This window comes from Paramisgurnus dabryanus, chromosome 12, assembly GCF_030506205.2.
Source record: "Paramisgurnus dabryanus chromosome 12, PD_genome_1.1, whole genome shotgun sequence".
NCBI classification, from domain to species: domain Eukaryota; kingdom Metazoa; phylum Chordata; class Actinopteri; order Cypriniformes; family Cobitidae; genus Paramisgurnus; species Paramisgurnus dabryanus.
This window is the reverse complement of record NC_133348.1, coordinates 37897428-37920718: the sequence shown is the minus strand read 5'-3', so window position 1 is coordinate 37920718 and position 23291 is coordinate 37897428. Positions and strand designations below refer to the sequence as shown.

Below are 23291 nucleotides of genomic sequence, written 5' to 3'. Positions count from 1 at the left end.
AATTTGGTACTTAAGCATTTAGAGGGACCTAAGACCCATGCTAAAATTTTATTCGTTGATTTCTCATCAGCTTTTAATACGATCCAACCTCACATTTTAGCAGAGAAACTTTTAAGCTTTGGACTTGATTTTAGTACTATTGGTTGGATCTTGGATTTTTTAACTGATCGAACACAGAGAGTAAAGGTAAATGGGAGCCTGTCTGAGGTACAGGTCTCATCTACAGGGTCCCCTCAGGGATGTGTGCTCTCTCCACTCCTGTACATTCTATACACTGACGATTGCAGGAGCAGGCATGAGAATAGACTTATGGTAAAATATGCAGATGATACAGCCATTGTCAGTCTTCTCCGTGCAGATGAAAATGACCACGGCCCTGTAGTAGACGATTTTATTCAGTGGTGTGATAATGCATTCCTGCAAATTAATGTTTTAAAAACAAAAGAGATGAATATTGATTTTAGGCGTAATCAAAGTCACACAAAGATAACGACAATTAAAGATCAGGAGGTTGAGATTGTGGAATCATACAAATATCTGGGATGCGAAATTGATAACAAGCTGAATTTTAATGTACATGTGGAGAAGATTTGCAAAAGGGGCCAGCAATGCTTGTATTGTCTACGGAGATTGTCTAAATTTAATGTTGACAGAGTATTGATGACTATGTTTTATAAAGCTTATATTGAGTCTGTCTTAACATTTGCTATGTTGTGCTGCTATGGCAGTCTTGGTGTGAAGGCAAAAACTGCAGTGGTGAAAATAGTTAATACTAGCAGTAAGATTTTAGGAGTTCAGCAGAGTCATCCTACCGAATTATATAATAGACAGGTAGTCAGAAAAGCCCAATCCATCCAAACGGTTACTTCACATCCTCTATTATCCGAGTTTCAGCTTTTACCTTCTGGATCTCGGTTAAGATTCCCTCCGGTTAGGAGTAATAGGTATAAACATTAATTTATTCCTACTTCTATCTCCTTGCTAAATTTGGGCAGAGGGGAAGAATATGGAGGCAGGTAGTCGACTGGTCTTGTGGTGTGTTGTTCTGTGTATTTTTATTCTTATTCTGATTTTAAATGTACAATTTTAATGTAGTGTTAATTGTTTTTTATGTGCTGGTCTTGCTGTACAACCAATTGCCCTTAGGGGACATAAATAAAGAAAGAAAGAAAGAAAACCCCTGATGTAGACTATGAGTGAGTGAGTGAGGGTTGGATCCAAGTAGAGTGTTTTTATGATGTGAGAGTGAATAAATGTTTTTTTATTTTTTTATTTTTATAATTTCTGTAAATCATGATATGAAGAGTGTTTTTAATGAGGTGAGTGAAATAACGCTTCCATGTATAATACTGTATATATTTTATGACCTTATGTAATGTAACATCTGTCTAGGGACTGCAGGTGGAAATTAGCATTTTTTTGCTATAACCTGGCACATGACATCTCTTCTTTTTTTTAGATTAATGTTCCCTGTGCATTGTCCCTGATTAAGTATGTTAAAAATAAACTCATTAATTCATAACACATATCAAAAAATACAAGTAATAACGGTTTTATGTGGAAGGGCCTCTTTAATTTGAATTAAATCCGGAGCTCCGTATCAAACTGGATCTTAGCTAACAAACAACTGTATGTAAATACAGAAAAACACACTACAAAAGTTACTACATCATTTTAAAATATTATTTAAAAAAAACTTAACCGAACCATTAAGCAGACATATAATTTAGATGTAGGCAACAGTAAATAATAATAATAATAATAATAAATAATAATTATTCTTCTAAATATCAATGAAGCGTCTTTAATAATAAAAATAATAATACAAATATTACAAAACGTCATGCAATTATTAATGTGTCTTTAATCCCGCTCTTTAAACTCCCAAATAAAACCATTTTGTTTCTTTCCACTTCCCTGGTTTCTCGTCTTTGCCGTCTTCCATGTGTCAATGTCGTAAAATGAGGGCATGGGTGAGGTGGAGACTTGAATTTATATGGGCGTGTTATTCTAATGACGATCGTTTTCAGCCGCGGCATTTATGAAGGGCAGATATTTCTTACACCTGAATTTCAGAGGTACGCACAGCTTCATAAATCAGGCGGTGAGAGGAGTGTAAGCATAATCTTACGCCAACATATACGCCCGTTTCTACGCAAGAATGATAAATGAGGGCCAATGGGATGGGAGGATCAATCTACACTTTAAAATCACAACTCAACCTGAAGCCACCTACATCTGATATGGAAAAACAATGGGGCAGTTTCCAGGACAGGGCTTATCTTGGTCCCAGGCTAAAATGCATGTTTGAGCTACTATAATTTAAAAACCCTTTGTACTGAAATACATCAACATATATAAGTGCCATTGTTTTGTCTCAAGACACACACCAGTCTTGTTTTTGTAGGGTTTGTTTGTAAAAACTAAATTGTCCTAATATAACTAATGCCTAGTCCTTTAAACAGTGTACAGTAAACTGCCCCAATGAGTAGCCGGCACCAATAAAAATAACTCTGCTGAGAAACAACCACCTTTGTCAGCTTTACATTGATATTGGATGCATTGCATTCAGTTGCGGAGCACTTTACCAGCACATACACCAACAGCTTCCAGATATATGCTTGTCAGCAGGAGCTGATCCCTCTGAGGAAGCAACGTCTTAATCTTAAGCAGGCTGATCTTGCTGAAAAGTTTGCTATTCCTTAGTCTATAGTTATTTTAATAAACCTTTACAATGTGATCAGATGTTGTGTGCAGTTATATTAAACCTTTACAATGATGTTACCTGTCATGTATGGCGTCATTATGGTGCCACAATTATGCGCACGCAAGATCATATTTTAAGCACATGAAACTGAATTTAGCACGCGCGTGAACCGAGATTGTGAAGAAATATTCGTCTCGCAAATATAAAAGTGCTTCGCGCGAATGAAACTGCTTGTCTGCATGTATTCAAACGTGCCCCTCCTCTCGCGCAAAACCCCAATTTGCTCGATCTCCTACTACCTCTCTGCGCGCGCTAAGATCCTTCAGCTCACGCGCTCAATCAGCGTCAGAGGTGTCAAGTAACGAAGTACAAATACTTCGTTACCTTAATAAGTAGCTATTTTGGGTATCTATACTTTACTGGAGTAATTATTTTTCAGACGACTTTTTACTTCTACTCCTTACATTTTCACGCAATTATCTGTACTTTCTACTCCTTACATTTTAAAAATCGCCTCGTTACTTCTATTATTTCGGCTTGTTTGCTTTTTTCATTCCGGCTTGTCATCGTTAAAAAAAACCTATCTTGATAAATTGCATCATCCAGATAAATGCGATTGTGGTTGGATGAGAAGTATAAACATACACCATTCCGACACCCTATTGGTTTGTACGCAATCCCCGCCCCCCAGCTGACTGCAGATGATCAAAAGTTTGTTCGATGCTGCTGCACAGAGAAACATAAAAGAACCGCGAGAGCGATTAGAAAGCATGCGGAGCAGTTTGCTCTCGCGATGCTTTGATATCATCCGCCATCCGTTTGTACAGTAACAGAACGCGGCATTCTGTCTTCAAATGGAAAAGTACGAAATAAAACTCGCGCATCACTTTCAGGTCAGTTCATACGGAGCCCTTCTGATGACATGGTAAAACTTTTTTTTTAAATCGTGGCCATGAATTAGCAATTCGTTCCCACGAATTATTAAATCGTGCGCACGTTTTAGTAATTCGTTCCCTCGTTTAAGCTAAATCGTGCGCACGATTTAGTAATTCGTTCCCTCGTTTAAGCTAAATCGTGTGCACGTTTTAATAATTCATTCCCTCGTTTAAGCTAAATCGTGCGCACGTTTTAGTAATTCGTTCCCTCGTTTAAGCTAAATTGTGCCCACGTTTTATTAACTCGTTCCCTCGATTAAGTTAAATCGTGGCCACGTTTTATGAATTAGTGCCCAGAATTTCATTTAAACCATCTGGACATTAACACAACGCTAACAAGATCAAATTCACTCTAGCCATTATAAATGACGCATACTTAATGCAGTTTTATAAATTCCTGTCAAGAATTTCATTAAAATCATCGGAATAGTGACGCTTATTGCAGCTCAATGCATTAATACATTGCTATTAAGTATAAAATTCATACACCTTATGGCTCCTGTATATATACAGTTTATTAACTCCTTCACAGAATTTCATAAAATATATTGGGACATAACGTGAGCTAACGCATTGATACAGTGCTATATAAGGATCAAATTCATACATCTTGGGTCTTAAACAGTTTTATTCATTTCTGCCCGGAATAATAAAAAAACAATAATCGGGAAATTAACATGACCCTTAACGCATAAATACAGTGCTATTTAAAGATCAAGATTAATCTATATACCTTATTAATGAGCCATACTTCATATACAGTTTTATTAATTCCTGTGCAGAATAAAAAAAACCTTAACACAACCTTTAGGACATTAACATGACGCTTAATGCATGCTAATGCATTAAATACAATGCTTTTAAGATCAAAATCACTTTATTAATAAGTTAGATATTCCTGCACAGAATTAAAAAACATATTGGGACATTAACGTGACGCAGTAATTAATTTTGTAATTTATTTTGGTTTGTCCAACTAAAAAATCACCCAAGTGACATAAAGAGATTTTATTAAGTTATTTTATTTTAGTGATATTTAAGCCCCTGAATTATTTAGTTTAATTAATTACTGCGTCACGGTAATGTCCCAATATGCTGGGACAATATATGGGCAGGAATACATAAAACAGAATATGTATATGACTTATTAATAGTGATTTTGATCTTTTACTGTATTTAATGCATTAGCATGCATTAGCATCGCTGGTCAAACTGTGCAGCCTCTTTGCTTAACATAAAAGTGCTCAACCTGTTCGGCAGGTCCAACCATAGGGATTTTTAAAAATATATGGGGATCATTGAACGGCTCCTCCCCAAATGGCATAGCCTGTCGGCCTTTTGATGAAAAGCCGCGCCGATGAATGCTTGTTTATTGCAGTACATATGCGGTCGAATTGATCCATCAAGCAGATAGACTATTTGATAGAAAGTGTGGATTAAGGAGGTTTAAAATCTCTAGCTTGGTGGTCAGTACATGAATGGATCAAATCAGCACATTTGCAAAGGTTTGTCTCCATATGGCTATATAATAAATACAAATAAGAAGGGTAACTTTGCAGTATCACATTATATATTTTCTACTAAATGATTTTCAAATTATAAACGAGAGTATTCAACTGCAATATGGCAATATCCTCACAACATTATTATTTCTCAAAACTTTGACAAAAATTATTTTCAAAGGAACTGTATTATTACAGTTATTCAAAGATGCACACATTATTCCGCATATGATTTAAATATTAGTCGAGAGTATATAACGGCAATGAACGTCTTATATGGCAATAAATATCCACATAACTTCAAATAACAGCCAACCCATTCTCACGAAATTAATAAAAAGACAAGGAAGCAGGATTGGCATGTAAATTGTATTATTATTACCAGAAAAACAGCAAAATAACTGAAATAAACTCTGAGGTAAATGAACAATAACAGTGGAAAAAACTTTATTATCTATCAAAACTTTATATGACAAAAATTATATTTAAAGTTATTCAAAGATGCTAGGGGTGACCCCGAATAGTCGAAGATTCGATGCATCGATAGGAGAAGCCTGATTCGACTACCAATCTCACAGTCCAATCGCAGATGTGTTATGAAATGAGGATCATTCAATTTTAGCCGTATATGGGTTCACACATTATCTGATTTCACATATAACAGCTTTCTCACAATATATTAATATACAGCATATTATTATAATGCTGCAAATAATATGTGAAGTAACAGCTTTCAATAAATATTTTTAAAATGCGTTAATAAATTCAACATCCCCTGTGACCGGGCTACACGGAGGTTTCTTAGTTAATAAAACATTGCCTCTTTGTTTCTACATTTAAAAGACAAAGCTGGCAATTATATTATGGCTATAGATTTCTATTCTTTCAATAATTTATTTTATTTTATTTATAAATCACTCTGGGTTATCTGATTTGATTTAACTATTTGGCTTGTGTTTTGTTTCTGTGCACTTGAGGCATTTTGCATATTTGTTCTGCACCTTGTTACTTCTGATGACCTTATTTTATTTAAAAAATGTATCTATTATAAACGTAAATTCTTATTCTAATTTAAGTCTGTAAATTTTGGATAGCTTTTCGTTGTATCAATGTTGCGCTACTGCGTGGTGGCCATGCTTGCGCATGTAATTTAGCCGAACAGGCTAGGTGCTCTGCCTCTCATATTTAGGAGTTCATCAAACTAAACATTAAAAAACGGATGTTTTTCGACGGGTATAAGTTTTTAAAATGTATTTATCATACATTTTGGTTATCTTGTCAAAAGTTAAACTACAAAACAGGTAAGCCGTTATTTAAAATTTCGGTGATGAAACGGAAACTATCTGCACCGAACCTATTTCTGCCTGACTTTTCTTGTGATCTAATATTATGGTTGGTGTTCACTTTTAAATGATAGCAAAGAGATTCCTGAAATAAATAATATCATCAGGTCTTTCTGTATCTAAAGTGAATACAGAGAGGATCAAAGTCAGAGCAAGCAAACAGGTATTTCTGTGCTAAATAATAACGCATAGTGTCTATAAAATCATTAATTTCAGTGTTTTTCATGTTATAAATTAACGTTTAATGAATTGTAAATAAAGATTAGTTTTTATCATTTACAGTCACAATCACAAATTATTTGTCATTTCTCATTTGTCGGGTTTTTTTTTGGTCATGACTGCTTTGAAGCGCTATATCTCCAAATTAAATAAAAACACTGAATTAGCCGAGGTTTCCAAGGCAGAATCACCTTTGTTATTTTTTTTAGGTTTAGTTATCAAAATGTATTTTTGTGTGATGTTCTGTAGATCTTGGCTTTAAAATGTTATGAGGAATAAATAAACAAATGTTGCCTTATATATTTTACCTTAAAAAAATAAATATATAAATGCATCGTCAGTTTTGTCTTCGTTCATCACTTGAAAGACAGTTTTGGTCACTTTAACAGAAAGTTGTTTATGTGTGCTGCTTGTGAAAGAAAATAAAAGTTAACAATTTGTACCTGGTCTGGCCCCCTCCCAACCCATGCAGACAAACATAGATATGATTCGACTATCGGTCGACTATGGAAAGATTCGACAATTCTGATTCAAATACGTAAATCCTTAGTCGAGGACACCCCTAAAAGATGCACACATTATTCATGAACACGTTCATCTCTGGCCTGGCTCTGTTATGTAATAGCTGATTGACAGGTGCGCAACTCCGTCTTTCGAACAGGTATAATTTTGTATAGTTACTCATTTAGGAAAATTATCCATGATTTAATGATTTTATTATTATTATGAAAATGTTTTTTTTTTTTTGCAGATTGATTACGATTTGTATACCCTAGTTTAAATACAAGACCTTTTTTTTACCACGGAGGGCCGGTGGTATACGGAATTTCCCGATAGATTTTTTGGTCCCACTCCGCCCCTGACTGTATTAATGCGTTAGGCGTCACATTAATGTCCCTACTTTTTAATGGCCTACTGGGCACGAATTAATAAAACTGTATAAGACCCAAGGTGTATGAATTTGATCCTTACATAGCACTGTATCATGAGCCAGTTAATGTCCCAATATGTTTTTTAATTCTGTGCAGGAATAAATAAAACGGACTATGTGACTTATTAATAAAGTGATTTTGCATTAAGCGTCATGTTAATGTCGGTTGTGTTAAGTTTTTTTTAATTCTGCACAGGAATTAATAAAACTGTATATGAAGTATGGCTCATTAATAAGGTATATAGATCAATCTTGATCTTTACATACTGTATTTATGCGTTAAGCGTCATGATAATGCCCCGGTGGTTTATTTTTTATTATTCCGAGCAGGAATGAATAAAACGGTTTAAGACCCAAGATGTATGAATTTGATTCTTATATAGCACTGTATCAATGCGTTAGCTCACGTTATGTCCCAATATTTTTTATGAAATTCTGGGAAGGAGTTAATAAAACTGTATATATACACGAGCCTAAGGTGTATGAATTTTATACTTAATAGCAATGTATTAAAGCTAGGGTTTGTAATCCTGTTCAGATACATTTTTTATTATACTGGGTGAAATGGTCCTTCTTTCCTGAGAGTAGTCAATACATTATGTGTTCAGAAAACGGAATGAAAACAATCAGACCTCTGTAGCAGCTGGAGGACAGAAAAAACTCCGACCAATCACTGCCATTCGGTGCGTGTGTAAAGAACCAATCAGATGCCTTCATGTCTCGTGGCCCAGCCCCACTGCGCGCGCTGCCCTGCGTGCACTAATCACGTCATCGTTCCCTGAAATATTCAGTCTCACTACACCGAGTAAGCAGGAGTTTGCAGCACCGGCACAATGGAAGATAAAAAGCAGCCAAAACTACCACTGCCAGCTTTGCTGGTAACTGCTCGCCCTAATAAAAAACCTAGAAAAAGAAAATCTGAGGCAGAAAAGGCTGCAACTAAACAGGTACTGGATAAAGCCAGAGGACAAACTCGCGTAAACATCGGTGGATCATTTGAACGGTGGAGACAACAGAGGGAGCTGAAGGGCCTGAAAAGCGATGCCGAGGTTGCGGTCTTTCTGCTGAACAGGTAATAATTTGTTTTGCTTCGGGTGGATTTGTTATTTCCATTATAAATGTTACGTTAGGCAACGTAGCTATTTTTGTAGCTAGTATTAGCCCAATGCTAACATTAGATTCTCTGTCGGTGTAAATCAGTTGAGTTACAGGTGAATGAGACATGAAGTCGTTTGGTTGATGCCTATAATGTGTTGAAATACTCGGTTTTCCTGTGACCTGCAGCTGACTCCGACTGTGGATGCGCGTTCATGTTTGTGGGGGCGTAGCTTTGGACGGAGTGCTAACGAGAGGCGGTGGAGCTTAGAAAGAGGTGCCGTTTTCTAATTTTGCTAGCTCTCAAACATTACCTACCCTAGCTTTAATACCGAGCCCGTCTCATGACATGGTAAAACTTTTTTTTTAAATCGTGGCCACGAATTAGCAATTCGTTCCCACGAATTATTAAATCGTGGCCACGTTTTAGTAATTCGTTCCCTCGTTTAAGCTAAATCGTGGCCACGTTTTAGTAATTCGTTCCCTCGTTTAAGCTAAATCGTGCCCACGTTTTAGTAATTCGTTCCCTCGTTTAAGCTAAATCGTGCCCACGTTTAAGTAATTCGTTCCCTCCTTTAAGCTAAATCGTGCCCACATTTTAGTAATTCGTTCGCTCGTTTAAGCTAAATCGTGCCCACATTTTAGTGCCCAGAATTTCATTTAAACCATCGGGACATTATTAACACAATGCACATCTATTAAAAGATCAAATTCACTATACACATTATTAATGACGCATACTAAAATCAGTTTTATAAATTTTTGCCCAGTATTTCATTAAAATCATCAGAATAGTGACGCTTATCGCAGCTCAATACATTAATACATTGCTATTAAGGATACAATTCATACACCTGGGTCGTGTATAAATCCAGTTTTATTAACTCTTTCCCAGAATTAAAAAAAAACATTGGGACATAACGTGAGCTAACGCATTGATACAGTGCTATATAAGGATCAAATTCATACATCTTGGGTCTTAAACCGTTTTATTCATTCCTGCCTGGAATAATAAAAAAACAATAATCGGGAAATTAACATGACCCTTAACGCATAAATACAGTGCTATTTAAAGATCAAGATTAATCTATATACCTTATTAATGAGCCATACTTCATATACAGTTTTATTAATTCCTGTGCAGAATAAAAAAAAACCTTAACACAACCTTTAGGACATTAACATGACGCTTAATGTATGCTAATGCATTAAATACAGTGCTTTTAAGATCAAAATCACTTTATTAATAAGTCACATATTCCTGCACAGAATTAAAAAACATATTGGGACATTAACGTGACGCAGTAATAAATTAAACTAAATAATTCAGTGGCTTAAATATCACTAAAATAAAATAACTTAATTAAGGAGTCATACTTCATATACAGTTTTATTAATAAAAAAAACTAAACACAACCTTAGGGACATTAACATGATGCTTAATGCATTCTAATGCATTAAATACAGTGCTATTAAAAGATCTAAATCACTATATACCTTATTAATAAGTTATATACATATACCGTTTTATTTATTCCTGGCCAGAATTAAAAAAACATATTGGAACATTAACGTGACGCAGTAATTAATTAAACTAAATAATTCAGTGGCTTAAATATCACTAAAATGAATAATTAAAATAACTTAATAAAATCTCTTTGTCACTTGGGTGATTTTTTTTTTGTTGGACAAACCAAAATAGATGATTCAATATAAAAAAAACAGAAATTTTGTGTAATATGTACAGATATTATTTAGGTGTATACAAATAATATAATAATAATATAATCAAATAAAATAAGTATTTAACTAACAGGGCCCGGTTCCCCGAAACGTTCTTATCGCTAAGTAGTCCTTAACCTATTCCTTAACCTCTCTCTTAACTCTATGGCACGATTCCCAAAATGTTTGTACGCTTATTATATCTTCTGTAGAGTCACACTTTCGTAAGGTTGGTCTGGACCATTCGTAAGCTCTCTCTTAGCCTTGTTTGAGCGCAAAACGCTACCGCCGCAGTCTTTAGAAATCAGCGCAGCGCAGTACAAGTCAAACTATGGTATGCTGACAATGATTTTATGTTATGGACATTTTTAAGACTTATAATAAAATATGTTTGCAATGGATACAGGACTATTTATGCAGTTGACTTTATTTGGTATCAGAACTAATGAATCAAAGACGGCGCCGGTGTTTGTTCCTCATTGAAGTCTGTTCCCTCTATGTTTATAGCGTTTTCATCACGTTACATTTATAATTTATTTAGAAAGATTAAAGATTTCAATTGGTTATACTAAAAAGCAATAATATCATTTATTCTATTATACAATTTATTAAATATTTCATATTTGACAGTTTTATGTCTTTTAACATATAGCCTGTCTTTTTATTTTCTTTTTTTCCTTTTCCTGAAGTTTCCAAACATAATAAATATATATTATACATATAATATGATTCATACTGTAAAAATAATTGACTTACAATCAAGAACAGTCAAGATACATTACATAAATGCACACATGTACATCTCAGTAGCCATTAAAACTTTCAATGTATATAAAGAATAAACGTGTGATATAAATGCTATTAAAACACTACACTAACGGGAAACATAGGGGGAACAGACTTCCACACAACACCGGCCGCTTAACTGTTTAGTCCATGCCAATTTTTTTATTCGTCAACCCTTAAACCTTTTGACATTTTGCCTGACGTGGCTAAATAAAACGGAATATGTATATGACTCATTAATAAGTTTTATAGTGATTTTTATCTTTTAATAGCACTGTATTTAATGTATTAGCATGCATTAAGCTATATTTTTTTAATTCTGCGCAGGAATTAATAAAACTAGGCTATAGTATGACTCATTAATAAGGTATAGCGTATATAGTAAACTTGATTTTTAAATAGCACTTTATTAATGCGTTAAGCGTCACGTTAATGTCCCGGTTATTAGGTAGCCTACTGGGCACGAATTAATAAAACTGTATGAATTTGATTTACAACAAATATTAAGGATTTTTATTAGAAATAATCTGTTGGTTAAATACTTATTTTATTTGATGTATACACCTAAATAATATTTACACAATAATTTGTCTAACTAAAAAAATCACCCAAGTGACATAAAGAGATTTTATTAAGTTATTTTATTTTAGTGATATTTAAGCCACTGAATTATTTAGTTTAATTTATTACTGCGTCACGTTAATGTCCCAATATGTTTTTTAATTCTGTGCAGGAATATGTGACTTATTAATAAAGTGATTTTGATCTTAAAAGCACTGTATTTAATGCATTAGCATGCATTAAGCGTCATGTTAATGTCCTAAAGGTTGTGTTAAGGTTTTTTTTATTCTGCACAGGAATTAATAAAACTGTATATGAAGTATGGCTCATTAATAAGGTATATAGATTAATCTTGATCTTTAAATAGCACTGTATTTATGCGTTAAGGGTCATGTTAATTTCCCGATTATTGTTTTTTTATTATTCCAGGCAGGAATGGATAAAACGGTTTAAGACCCAAGATATGAATTTGATCCTTATATAGCACTGTATCAATGCGTTAGCTCACGTTATGTCCCAATATATTTTATGAAATTCTGTGAAGGAGTTAATAAACTGTATATATACAGAAGCCATAAGGTGTATGAATTTGATACTTAATAACAATGTATTAATGCATTGAGCTGCAATAAGCGTCACTATTCCGATGATTTTAATGAAATTCTTGACAGGAATTTATAAAACTGCATTAAGTATGCGTCATTAATAATGGCTAGAGTGAATTTGATCTTGTTAGCGTTGTGTTAATGTCCAGATGGTTTAAATGAAATTCTGGGCACTAATTCATAAAACGTGGCCACGATTTAACTTAATCGAGGGAACGAGTTAATAAAACGTGGGCACGATTTAGCTTAAACGAGGGAACGAATTACTAAAACGTGCGCACGATTTAGCTTAAACGAGGGAACGAATTACTAAATCGTGCGCTCGATTTAGCTTAAACGAGGGAACGAATTACTAAAACGTGCGCACGATTTAATAATTCGTGGGAACGAATTGCTAATTCGTGGCCACGATTTAAAAAAAAAGTTTTACCATGTCATCAGAAGGGCTCCGTATATTAATGCATTGAGCTGCGATAAGCGTCACTATTCCGATGGTTTAAATGAAATTCTGGGCACTTATTCATAAAACGTGGGCACGATTTAACTTAATCGAGGGAACGAGTTAATAAAATGTGGGCACGATTTAACTTAATCGAGGGAACAAATTACTAAAACGTGCACACGATTTAGCTTAAATGAGGGAACGAATTACTAAAACGTGCGCACGATTTAATAATTCGTGGGAACGAATTGCTAATTCGTGGCCACGATTTAAAAAAAAAGTTTTACCATGTCATCAGAAGGGCTCCGTAAGTTCACATTCACAAGCCTGTGTAAATATATAGCTGTCTACTGACACCAACTCATCTGTGTGATTTAAATAGTGTAACAATACCAATTTATATCATATAACTTCAGTTGTTCAACTTAAATGACATTGTGCTGCGTTGCGTTTTGAAGCATGGCAAAGATATCTATGCTAAAGACATCTGTTGTTTTGTATATGCATATAACTACCCTAAATTTTATTTGCATTAACAAAACCTACTTAGCTGAATGCTTGAGTGTTAAATCAATCAAACACATAACCATATATACCAACTTTTGCTTTTGTTAATAGACATCAGCTGTTTCCTTAAACCTGACTTTTTGAATTTACTTACAAGAAAGACATTTAGTAATTATCCTTCATTGCTTGGATTTATACTGACTAAAGTAAAGTATACAAAAGTCCATTAGCTACACAAGTACAGATACAGGAATATAGGCTATAATATATAATTGCATATTTGTATAATTGTAGTTTGTGTTGCTGTCAAAATAAAATTTTAAATGAAAACAATAATAGCATATTTCTATTCTCACACATACTATAGTTGTGTGAGATTTTGTTGTTTTTTAACTAAAGAGGGCACCACTGTAGAAGTTTTGCCAGCAGCGGCCCTGCTCTGAAGTTTGACTTTTTGCACCATTACAATATTTATAGGCAACTAGTCATCATATCTTCCTCTCTATGGAACACATGTTAATGCTCAGTAGTACACATATGTGGTTCTTTAATGCATTGGTTATCAAACCTTTTTTTTCCGCGCCTCACTTGTGTACAGTGGATTCCTTCACGACCCCCCAAAGAAAATGTATGACATAAACATTCTAAAACTTACAATTTGAATGAAACAAAACATATTAAATTATACAATGTATTGCTTTTGTTTAGTAGCCTTATTTTTTGAGGTTTAATTACACAGAATTTATAATAAAGTAATGTATTTCATAAAATATTATAAAACTGGGGCCCCTGGCACAATCTCGCGGCCCCCAGTTTGAGAACCACTGCTTTAATGTATTTGTTCGCATTGTATTGAAAAGCGTTCATTTTTAATGGGCATGTACCGTATGTGGTTGAAACAGATAGTCTAGTGCAGGGGTAGGCAACATGGAGTGCCGATGTCCTGCAGTGTTTAGCTCCAGGTCTAAACAAGCAGACCTGAACAAACTAATAAAGGTCTATAAAGTCACCTGAAACTACAGGTAGCCAAGGTTTTATAAGGGTTGGAGCTAAAATCTGCAGGACATCGGCACTCCAGGACTGATGTTGCCCACCCCTGGCCCTAGTGCATCCCAAATTGTTTAACATTAACATTTTTAATATAACACTATAGTTATTATGGCCTTTAGAAACATGTTTTAGAGGAGATAGGGTAGTGCACAAAAGGCCCCTGTGGTGCGGCCTAGGCTTTTTTCCGTAATGAAATTTTTTCCTTACATTACTTTTACTTTTATACTTTAAGTAGTTTTGAAACCAGTACTTTTTCACTTTTACTTGAGTAAAAAGCTTGAGTTGATACTTCAACTTCTACAAAAGTCTTTTTTAACCCTAGTATCTATACTTCTACTTGAGTAATGAATATGAATACTTTTGACACCACTGATCAGCGGAGTCTCCAAGTGGTGCTCAATGCAGAGCCAAATGGGCGGAGCTGGAGCTCCAGGCCCGCCTCGCTGCATCTAATGGGCGTGGCAGCATCAAGGGCCCAGGCGCAGATAGAGACAGAGCACAGTTATGCAATTTGAAAAACACGCCCACCGGGGGGAAAACAATCCAACCGTCTCCATTGACTTTGTATAGCGAGAGGCCGCCTCCTTGTCATTTCTGGCTTATAACAAAAAAACGAATAATGCCTAAAACTTGCTGTGTGACAATATGTAGTTAACAAGCCAAAGAACCCAGAAATAAGTTTTTATAAGCTATCGAGCAGTAAAACCCAACCTTTAAGGAGAAAAAAGTGGATCGCCGACTACATTTACCCCTACTGGACGCAGTTCTACTAATAGGAGTACTATGAGAAGTTGCCTGTGTTCCACTTTTGTGTCTTTAAACGCTCGTTGTTTGAGGTCGACAGCTTATAAAAACTTATTTCTGGGTTCTTTGGCTTGTTAACTATACATATTGTCACACAGCAAGTTTTAGGCATTATTCTGTTTTTTGTTATAAGCCAGAAATGACAAGGAGGCAGCCTCTCGAAATACAAAGTCAATGGAGACGGTTGGATTGTTTTCCCCCCGGTGGGCATGGTTTTCAGGTTATGACGCGCTGCGCTCTGTCTCTATAGTGTTTGTTTGTATCAAGGACTCCGGAGTATTGCACGGTAATTTAAAGATAAACTGAACTTTAATATGTATATAAAATCTTAATTTTACAATTATCGCTGTCTCAACGTGATTTTTGGGAGTATGTTAAACACTCGATAGCTAATGTGCAAACATTATCCCGTCCACCACAAGTGGTACATAGGGTTTTTATTGTAGTTTTTATTTTTTGTATTTAAATATTTGTTTAACCTGCACAGATGCATCAGACAATACTTTTGCGAGGACAGGATCTTCTGCTGTCTTTATCACTGTGCCTACTGTAAATAACATGTAGCACATGCGAAATGCAGTTCAACAAAAAGGTAACGTTATGTGTGTGTGAATTACCTATTTTAATTATACTGTGTGTGAAAACATCATGTTTTTTTTAACCTTTCTGTTTGTGCATGTCATAGTAATTTCTTCCTTGCATTTAAAACTAAAAACATATTAATTTAATATTTAAATTAATATTTTCTTGTGTTGTGAAACTTTGGGATGTCTGAATTTAAACTAATTTACTTCAGTTGTTGTTGTTATAGTTCTTCTGCGTTATATTACTTATGACAAGTTATTTTATATATATAATTTATGTTGATGGTAAGTGGTCTTATATTTGCTGTGTACACCTGTCTCTGTGTACTAAACACTCTGTGAGAACACATAAAAAAATGAATGATTAAGATTTTCGATTGCTATCTTTTACCAGTCTGGCACACCTATACTCATGAAGTGGTGGTGCTCAGTTAATTTAGACATTTCCTCTGACAAAGTATGATAACTATACTTATTATTAAACCTCCATTCTGTGCATTTCCAGTATGCAGACAATATATATAAATAAAGCAATGCATGCCTAAAAACATTCTAATGTTTGTCTCTTCCCACAGTCAAGTCCCACAACTTCTCACCCAGGAAGTAACATATCCAGATACCCTAAATTCACTCCACCTGAGTCAGATGTTATGGAGATCACCAGAAGTAGATGTATGTAGAGGGAATGTTTATGTACTGATTGACTTGTTTAACTTTGTGTGTATTAACCTTTCCTGTTTCATGAATTTGTTTATGAGCAGCACATCATTATAAATTATATTATTATTGGGATTCTTATATAGCACACAGGACTCAGCGGTGATGAGAAACATTCAGCTGACCTGTGAGTGCGTAAAGGAGACCACTTGCTGGGAAGATGAGCTGCAAAAAATCAGATGGGATGATGCCCTGTTGGCTTTTACAATGTGGGACTTGTTTATAAACACCATGTTTTATGAGGGTGAAAGGAATGAAGAAGAAATGGCGACTCCCTTCCCTTTTACATTTTATAGAAGAGCAGGAGATATATGAGACAAAAAAGTTATCCGTGGGTTTTGTTGACAAAACCCTGTCTTGTGAATCTACTAGTGGGGATAGACTAATGTGAATATTGATTTTTTAATTGGTTTTGTAAAATACCATTAAACGTTTGTGTGAACTGTGAAGTGATGTGTTCTTGAAATAAATGTATAATATTTATTATTGTGTCTTATTATACCATTAAAGTGTTGTTTTCTTGAAATATTCGTGATATTATTTTATATCTTCTTATTATGACATTTTATCTAGAATTAAGATTTATTTTATGTTATATGCACATTTTGCTAAATTTGGGTTAATAGAGACCAATAAATCCACTTGTTGGACAGTGGAGTACAACAATTGTAGGACACCTGAGTATGTGACTATTAAATTACATTTATCTTCTACAAAAATGTAGTTGAAGCGAATGCCTCACTAATCTCAAAGCAAAACGTAAATCCTCTACTGTGGGAAGTCACATGGTTTTACACTATTTGTCTGCTTATTTATTAAAATAGCATAATGCATAGCCTATCACATAAAGGTTGAATCTATCCAAAGTTAGAGTCAATATTCCATTTAAATTTGCAAAATCTTTTTACAGCATATGCTTTCACATTTACATACAATGAGGGCAGATTAGGTTACCTAGTCTTATTTATTACTATTATATTTATTTATTTATTGAATTAATCCGATGATTTGGTAATATAACAAGGTCGTATTAAACATAAGGAAATGCATTAGCTAACATGAAAAAACAATGAACAATATAGCTTTTCAGCAAGTATTAATTCTTGTTAATGTTAGTTAATGTCAATAGTTATTAGTTCATGCATTAACTAATGTTAACAGTTACAACGCTTGATTTTATAAATGTATTAGTAAATGCTGAAATTAACACAAACTAAGATTCATAAATGCTATAGAAGTATTGTTATTTGATAGTTCATGTTAGCCAATGCATTAACTAATCTAAACAAATACAACCTTATTGTAAAGTGTTAATGTGAAATTCAGTTTCATGTGCTCAAAATATGATCTTGCGCGCGCATAATTGTGGCACTAAAATGACGCCATAGTCATGCAGTTATAATAAACCTTCACACGTGATCAGATGTTACCTGTCATGCAGTTATATTAAACATTTACACATGACCAGATGTTACCTGTCATGCAGTTTTATTAAACCTTCACAATGTGATCATATGTTATCTGTCAGGAATTTCTTAAACCATATTTGAGCTCTGTAGATTCCCCTTAAAATTATTAAAGTCTCCTGATTTGAAGGAAAAGTATTGGCAAGTTTCCAAATGAATTCTATCCTGGTATATTACAAATGAATTGGTGAGTTATTGGACTGGCTGGGGTGCACATTTGCTTTAAAAAATACGAAATCATCCTCACTGTGTAACAGTACATAACCCACTATGTAACTTTTGGTAGGCATCAGTACTTTAATAATTTTCAATGCTGCTCCATCAACTTCTTCTGACAGGACGAGGTAATTAAATATGTCCCATATCGCGGCCACTTCATATCGTCTACCAACGTGACGATTGATGGGACAATAGACCCTTTCAATGTTTGTAAACACTGAATGACTATCGGGTGCGCATGCAGCATGGGGGTCAAACTGTTCATACCATCCAGGCTTTCTAATTTAATCTAACACGGCTGAAAAATGATGACTTACCTAAAATGAAGTAAGCACTACAAACACGGGCCTCTTTGATCTTTGCATTATCCCAGTCTGCATGTTTAATTGCTTGCAGCCACAGATGTTGTATTATTTTTTTATGGATGAGATTCTGCAGGAATCCTGAAAAATGTAACGGCAGACCTGGTGCGATTTTCACAGCCCCAGACGCAAGTAGGTATTTTTGAGGATACCGAATACGCAACTCAACCTGCTGTAATCACTTTTCTGGCCCCGACATGCACAGTGGGAACCACCTGTGACATGAACTGTGAAGGGGTCTATATGAGACTATCTGAGCTTCGTATTAAGTTTTCTCCATGCTCCTAATTTAAAACATTTACAGCAATTTGGGACCCCCTTGAAAATGAGATGCTACATCTCAAGGGGCTATCCTTTCAATAAAATTCACATATCTAAATTCACATATCTTTAGCGTTATATGTTATTTCGCTAAAGTTATAGTGAACTACAAACAATCTTTTAACTAATAAGCTAGCTACCGGATGCGCCGTGGCACGTTAGCGGAAGTCGGTTGACAAAATGCGGAAGAGCGAAGAATTAAAAAGGGGCGGGCGGAAAAAGGTGAATATGTATAACACATGCGTGATCAGTGAACTAAGTTTTCTTTCTTGTTTAAGTGAACATAAACAGCTGGATGTCATGGCACTCATGGCAAAAAGTTATGGAATTCGTGTCGATTCGCCAATCCGTTTCTGTATACCGCGTCAACGAATTTTACGTAGAGTGCGTAATTTTTTGAGGCTGTATCTTCGCCAAAGTTAAACGTATTCACACGACACTTGGTAGTTTTGATGGGAGTCATGACCTGAGGGTTCGTGCCCAATTTCGTCACAGCGCCACCTAGTGTTCACGAGATTTGAAAAATGGCTATTTTTGCTTATAACTACTGCAAACTTGAGTCTAAAATTATACAAGTGCTATTGTTAGATTCCTTGAGGCATGCCAAGTCAAACGATACCAAATGGTTTTCAGTCAGCCATTTTGGGGGTCGGCCATTTTGATTTTTAACTTTTTTTGTCGGAAAGTTATGAATTTTGGCACACTCAAAGAGGACATTCCAAATAGTCCCCACACTAAATTTGGAGTGTCTTTGTCAAACCCTATAGCGCCACCAACAGTCCAAATTTTCACTTGCATTTTTGGTTATAACTGATGACCCATACGTCATAGAAACGCAATTCTTGTTTCATCTGATTCCTTGGCTCATGCCAATTCGATTGCACCATATGACGTCATTTCCGTTATGCTAATTATTTTGATATTTTGAATTGTTTGTAAAACCTACTTTTTCGAACTCGTCCTAGAGCTTTTGTCCAATTTGCGTAAAGAATGGGTGTTTAGCATCTAGAGACACTCATGGCAAAAAGTTATGGAATTCGTGTCTATTCGCCGATCCGTTTCCGTATACCGCGTCATAACATTTTACGTAGAGCGCGAACAAACGGATTTGAGGCTGTATCTTTGCCAAAGTAGTTTTGATGGCAGTCATGACATGAGGGTGCGTGCACAGTTTCGTCACAGTGCCACATAGTGTTCACGAGATTTGAAAAATTGTTATTTTTGCTTATATCTAATGCTAGCTTGATATTAAAATTATGGATTTGTGGCTATATCTTCACAAAAGTTTTGCACATTAATGTGTGCATTGCCAGTGGTTCAGTGGTTAGTGTAGGTTGTCTACAAATCGGAAGGTTGGTGGTTCAAACCCCAGCTCCACCTGACCAAGTGTTGAGGTGTCCATGAGTGAAACATCTAACCCCAACTGTTATATGTCATCAAAGTCATGAACAGATGGTGCATGGAACGGTTTGTCACAAGGCCACCTAGTGGTCACGAGATTTGAAAAATGACTGTTTTTGTTTTTATACTGCAAAATTGAGTCTAAAATCATGAAATTGCTATTGTTAGATTCCTTGAGGCATGCCGAGTCAAACGATACCAAAATGTTTTCGGATGGCCATTTTCAATTACAAAGCATACCAACTTTTTCAAACTCCTCCTACAGCGTTCATTTAATTGGCTTGGATTTGGTACACACAATCTAGACTCTAGACAAAAAGTCATAAAAAGATTTTGATAGACCAATCAGTTATTGTATAGCGCATCAACAAATATTATAGCAGGCCGGAATGGATTTGAGGCTATATCTTTGCAAAAGTTTTGCATATTAATGTGCGTTTTCCAGTGGTTCAGTGGTTAGTGTAGGTTGTCTACAAATCGGAAGGTTGGTGGTTCAAACCCCATCTCCACCTGACCAAGTGTTGAGGTATCATTGAGAACCCCAACTGCTCCTGATGAGCTGGATGGCTCTCGCAAGGCTGACAGTGTACGAATAGGTGAATGTTTCACAACTTGTAAATGTCATGAACTGAGGGTGCATGCAATGTTTTGTCACAGAGCCACCTATTTCATCAGCATTTTTTTGAAAGCCCTTGTAAACTTTTCAGTGCCCCCTAGTGGTTAAGAGTTTTGAGGCTTTATCTCCAGATCGCTTTATTGTGTGTACACCATATTTGGTGGGTGTCATCACAATTATGACCTGAGGCACCATCTATTGTTTTGGTGCAGTGCCCCCAGTGGTCAAGTCATTTGAGGCTATATCTCAACATTGCTTAATCATATGTATATAAAATTTGGTAGGTGTCATCACAATCATGACCCGCGGCACCATCTATTGTTTCGGTGCAGCGCCACCAAGATAAAGAAGATTTGAAAAATTGCAATTTTTGCCTTAATCTACTGAAAACTTAGATTTAAAATCAAGACAGTCATTATTGATACTTCATTCTGTGCCCTTTTTGGCTTGACCCCGGCATCGCTGCTTTGCAGCTATATTTACATTTAATACAGATGCCTGAAAAGTAAAACAAGATTTTAGCATATGTATTTGTCATGTTCTGAATAATTAAAACTATTATTAATTATTACTGTCTGATTTTTACAACTTTCCTTTAGTAATAAAAAAATTGCAGTAATTTGTAATTTCATGGCAGTATTAAAGATTTGTCATTTATCATGATCATTATTGATTTCGACTGAAATGGAAAACATTTTTTTGATAATTTTTTTGGCCATATCGCCCAGCCCTAATAGAGAGTAAACAAGTTTTCTGGACTACTGTCATGGATGCTAGTGTTTCTAGACCTTGACAGACCATTATAGCAATCCAATATCTTTGTATAACAATATCAGCATGGGCATATGTTTCGAGGACAAAAGAACATCACACTTTTTGAAACGTATTTTCACGTTGCTGATTAAACTGAAGGCTGGATCATTTTGGATCATACACGATAAATACTCACGGTTCCAGTATACAGGGTAACAGTCTTTCTCTTTAATGTCCACCTCGTAGAGACCTCCACGGACGCATACTGCCTCGACAATGCTATCTGAATCCAGGTCTGTCTCGTCTGTTTTACATCCAGCATCCGAACTCTCGGGTACCGGCTGTGCTGCCATCGCCGCCGTTTGCCTCATGACATCTGGGGCTTCATAACCTGACGTTGATTCAAATAAATCCTCTGCCTCTTCACAAGCATCCCTCTGATTGGCCCTAGTCGGATTAAGTTCGCAAAATTTGCGGTAAATCATCTCGATTTTCAGAGAATCATGTCCAACGAAAGGTTTCCAGGTCCTTTTGTCCTCTTTGAAGAACCAGCGCACTTCTTCAGGTCCGAGTTCCGTGACAACTTCGCCGCGGTGTCGGGAGCTGTTGGAGCGATTGCGCTTTTTCGTGGTAACGTTCCCATCACTTTCGCTGTAGTTCGGGTCGCCGTGAATGTCGATATAATCTGACTCGAGACGGCCATGATAGCCAGCATAACCCTGTTCTACCAGGCCTAATATCATACCGTCCTGGGATAGCCCGTGTTGCCCTCGGGGCAACGGCAGATGTCCGTCAATGCCCGACTGCACAGCATCCATCCCGCTGTGGATCTCATCGCCTGTGGGTTCATAAAAGCTGCACGCATCATCCATCCTTTCCCATTCACCACTGCTGACATTTTCTCTGCTTACCGAACAACTCAAAGACGTTTTGTCCCGACAGCTGCTCATCACTGTCACCGCTTTTTAGATAACAAGCAAACGGATTTCAGCCAGTGGCGGCGTTTCACGAAAACCTAGGGTATGGCAAAAATTCTTCGTACAAGAAGGCCATTCAAATAACGAATCTATGAAACCACATTATATCCATTTATTACACGGCTCTCTGGAATGCTTGATTCTGATTGGTCAGTTGAGACATTTGCAGGTTCGTTCTTTTCAAATAATAACCGCTCCAAAATAATAACGCATGGCCGGACTACTTGCACGATTAAAATCGCTCCGCGCCAATAAAGATCAATAAAGATTACTGTCTGTTTGGCGCCATCTTGTGACAAACACTCGACAACCACGACGAGAGCTTACTGAGACTGAACTTGACAAAATAGAGCATGGCAGCTACGAAGCCAACACACAAAAAATACAGAATGGGCATTAAAACTTCTCAAAGACTGGTTAAAGAGAAAAAAATGGAGACAGACAAGTATGAAGCAGAGGATCTTAATAAGGTATTACGATCATTTTATGCATCTGTGCAAAGTTTTGCGGAAGGATAAAAATGTTAATTTAAAACAAATATGCCAATAAAATGTTTCAAATTCATATTCATATCCAGTTTTTTTTCTTATGTGACAAGTAGCCGTGTAATAAGCGGGATAATGTAGAGGCAGCCGGTAGTTATTGGGAAATAAGCCCCTTCAGTGT

The 23291-nt window shown here is 35.8% G+C and overlaps 1 protein-coding gene across 2 annotated transcripts in view; it reads right to left on the bottom strand.

Moving 5' to 3' along the window:
- ddhd1b (DDHD domain containing 1b) overlaps positions 1-22645 on the bottom strand; it is a 336751-nt gene extending 314106 nt beyond the window's left edge. For both annotated transcript variants that reach the window (XR_010531220.2, XM_065263706.1), the window contains exon 1: positions 21845-22645. Coding sequence is in view for 1 of the 2 variants with exons in the window: in XM_065263706.1 (XP_065119778.1) it covers positions 21845-22598 (754 nt within the window). In the remaining variant the exon portion in view is untranslated. The remainder of the gene's footprint in view (positions 1-21844) is intronic.
- Between the last annotated feature and the right edge of the window lie 646 nt (positions 22646-23291).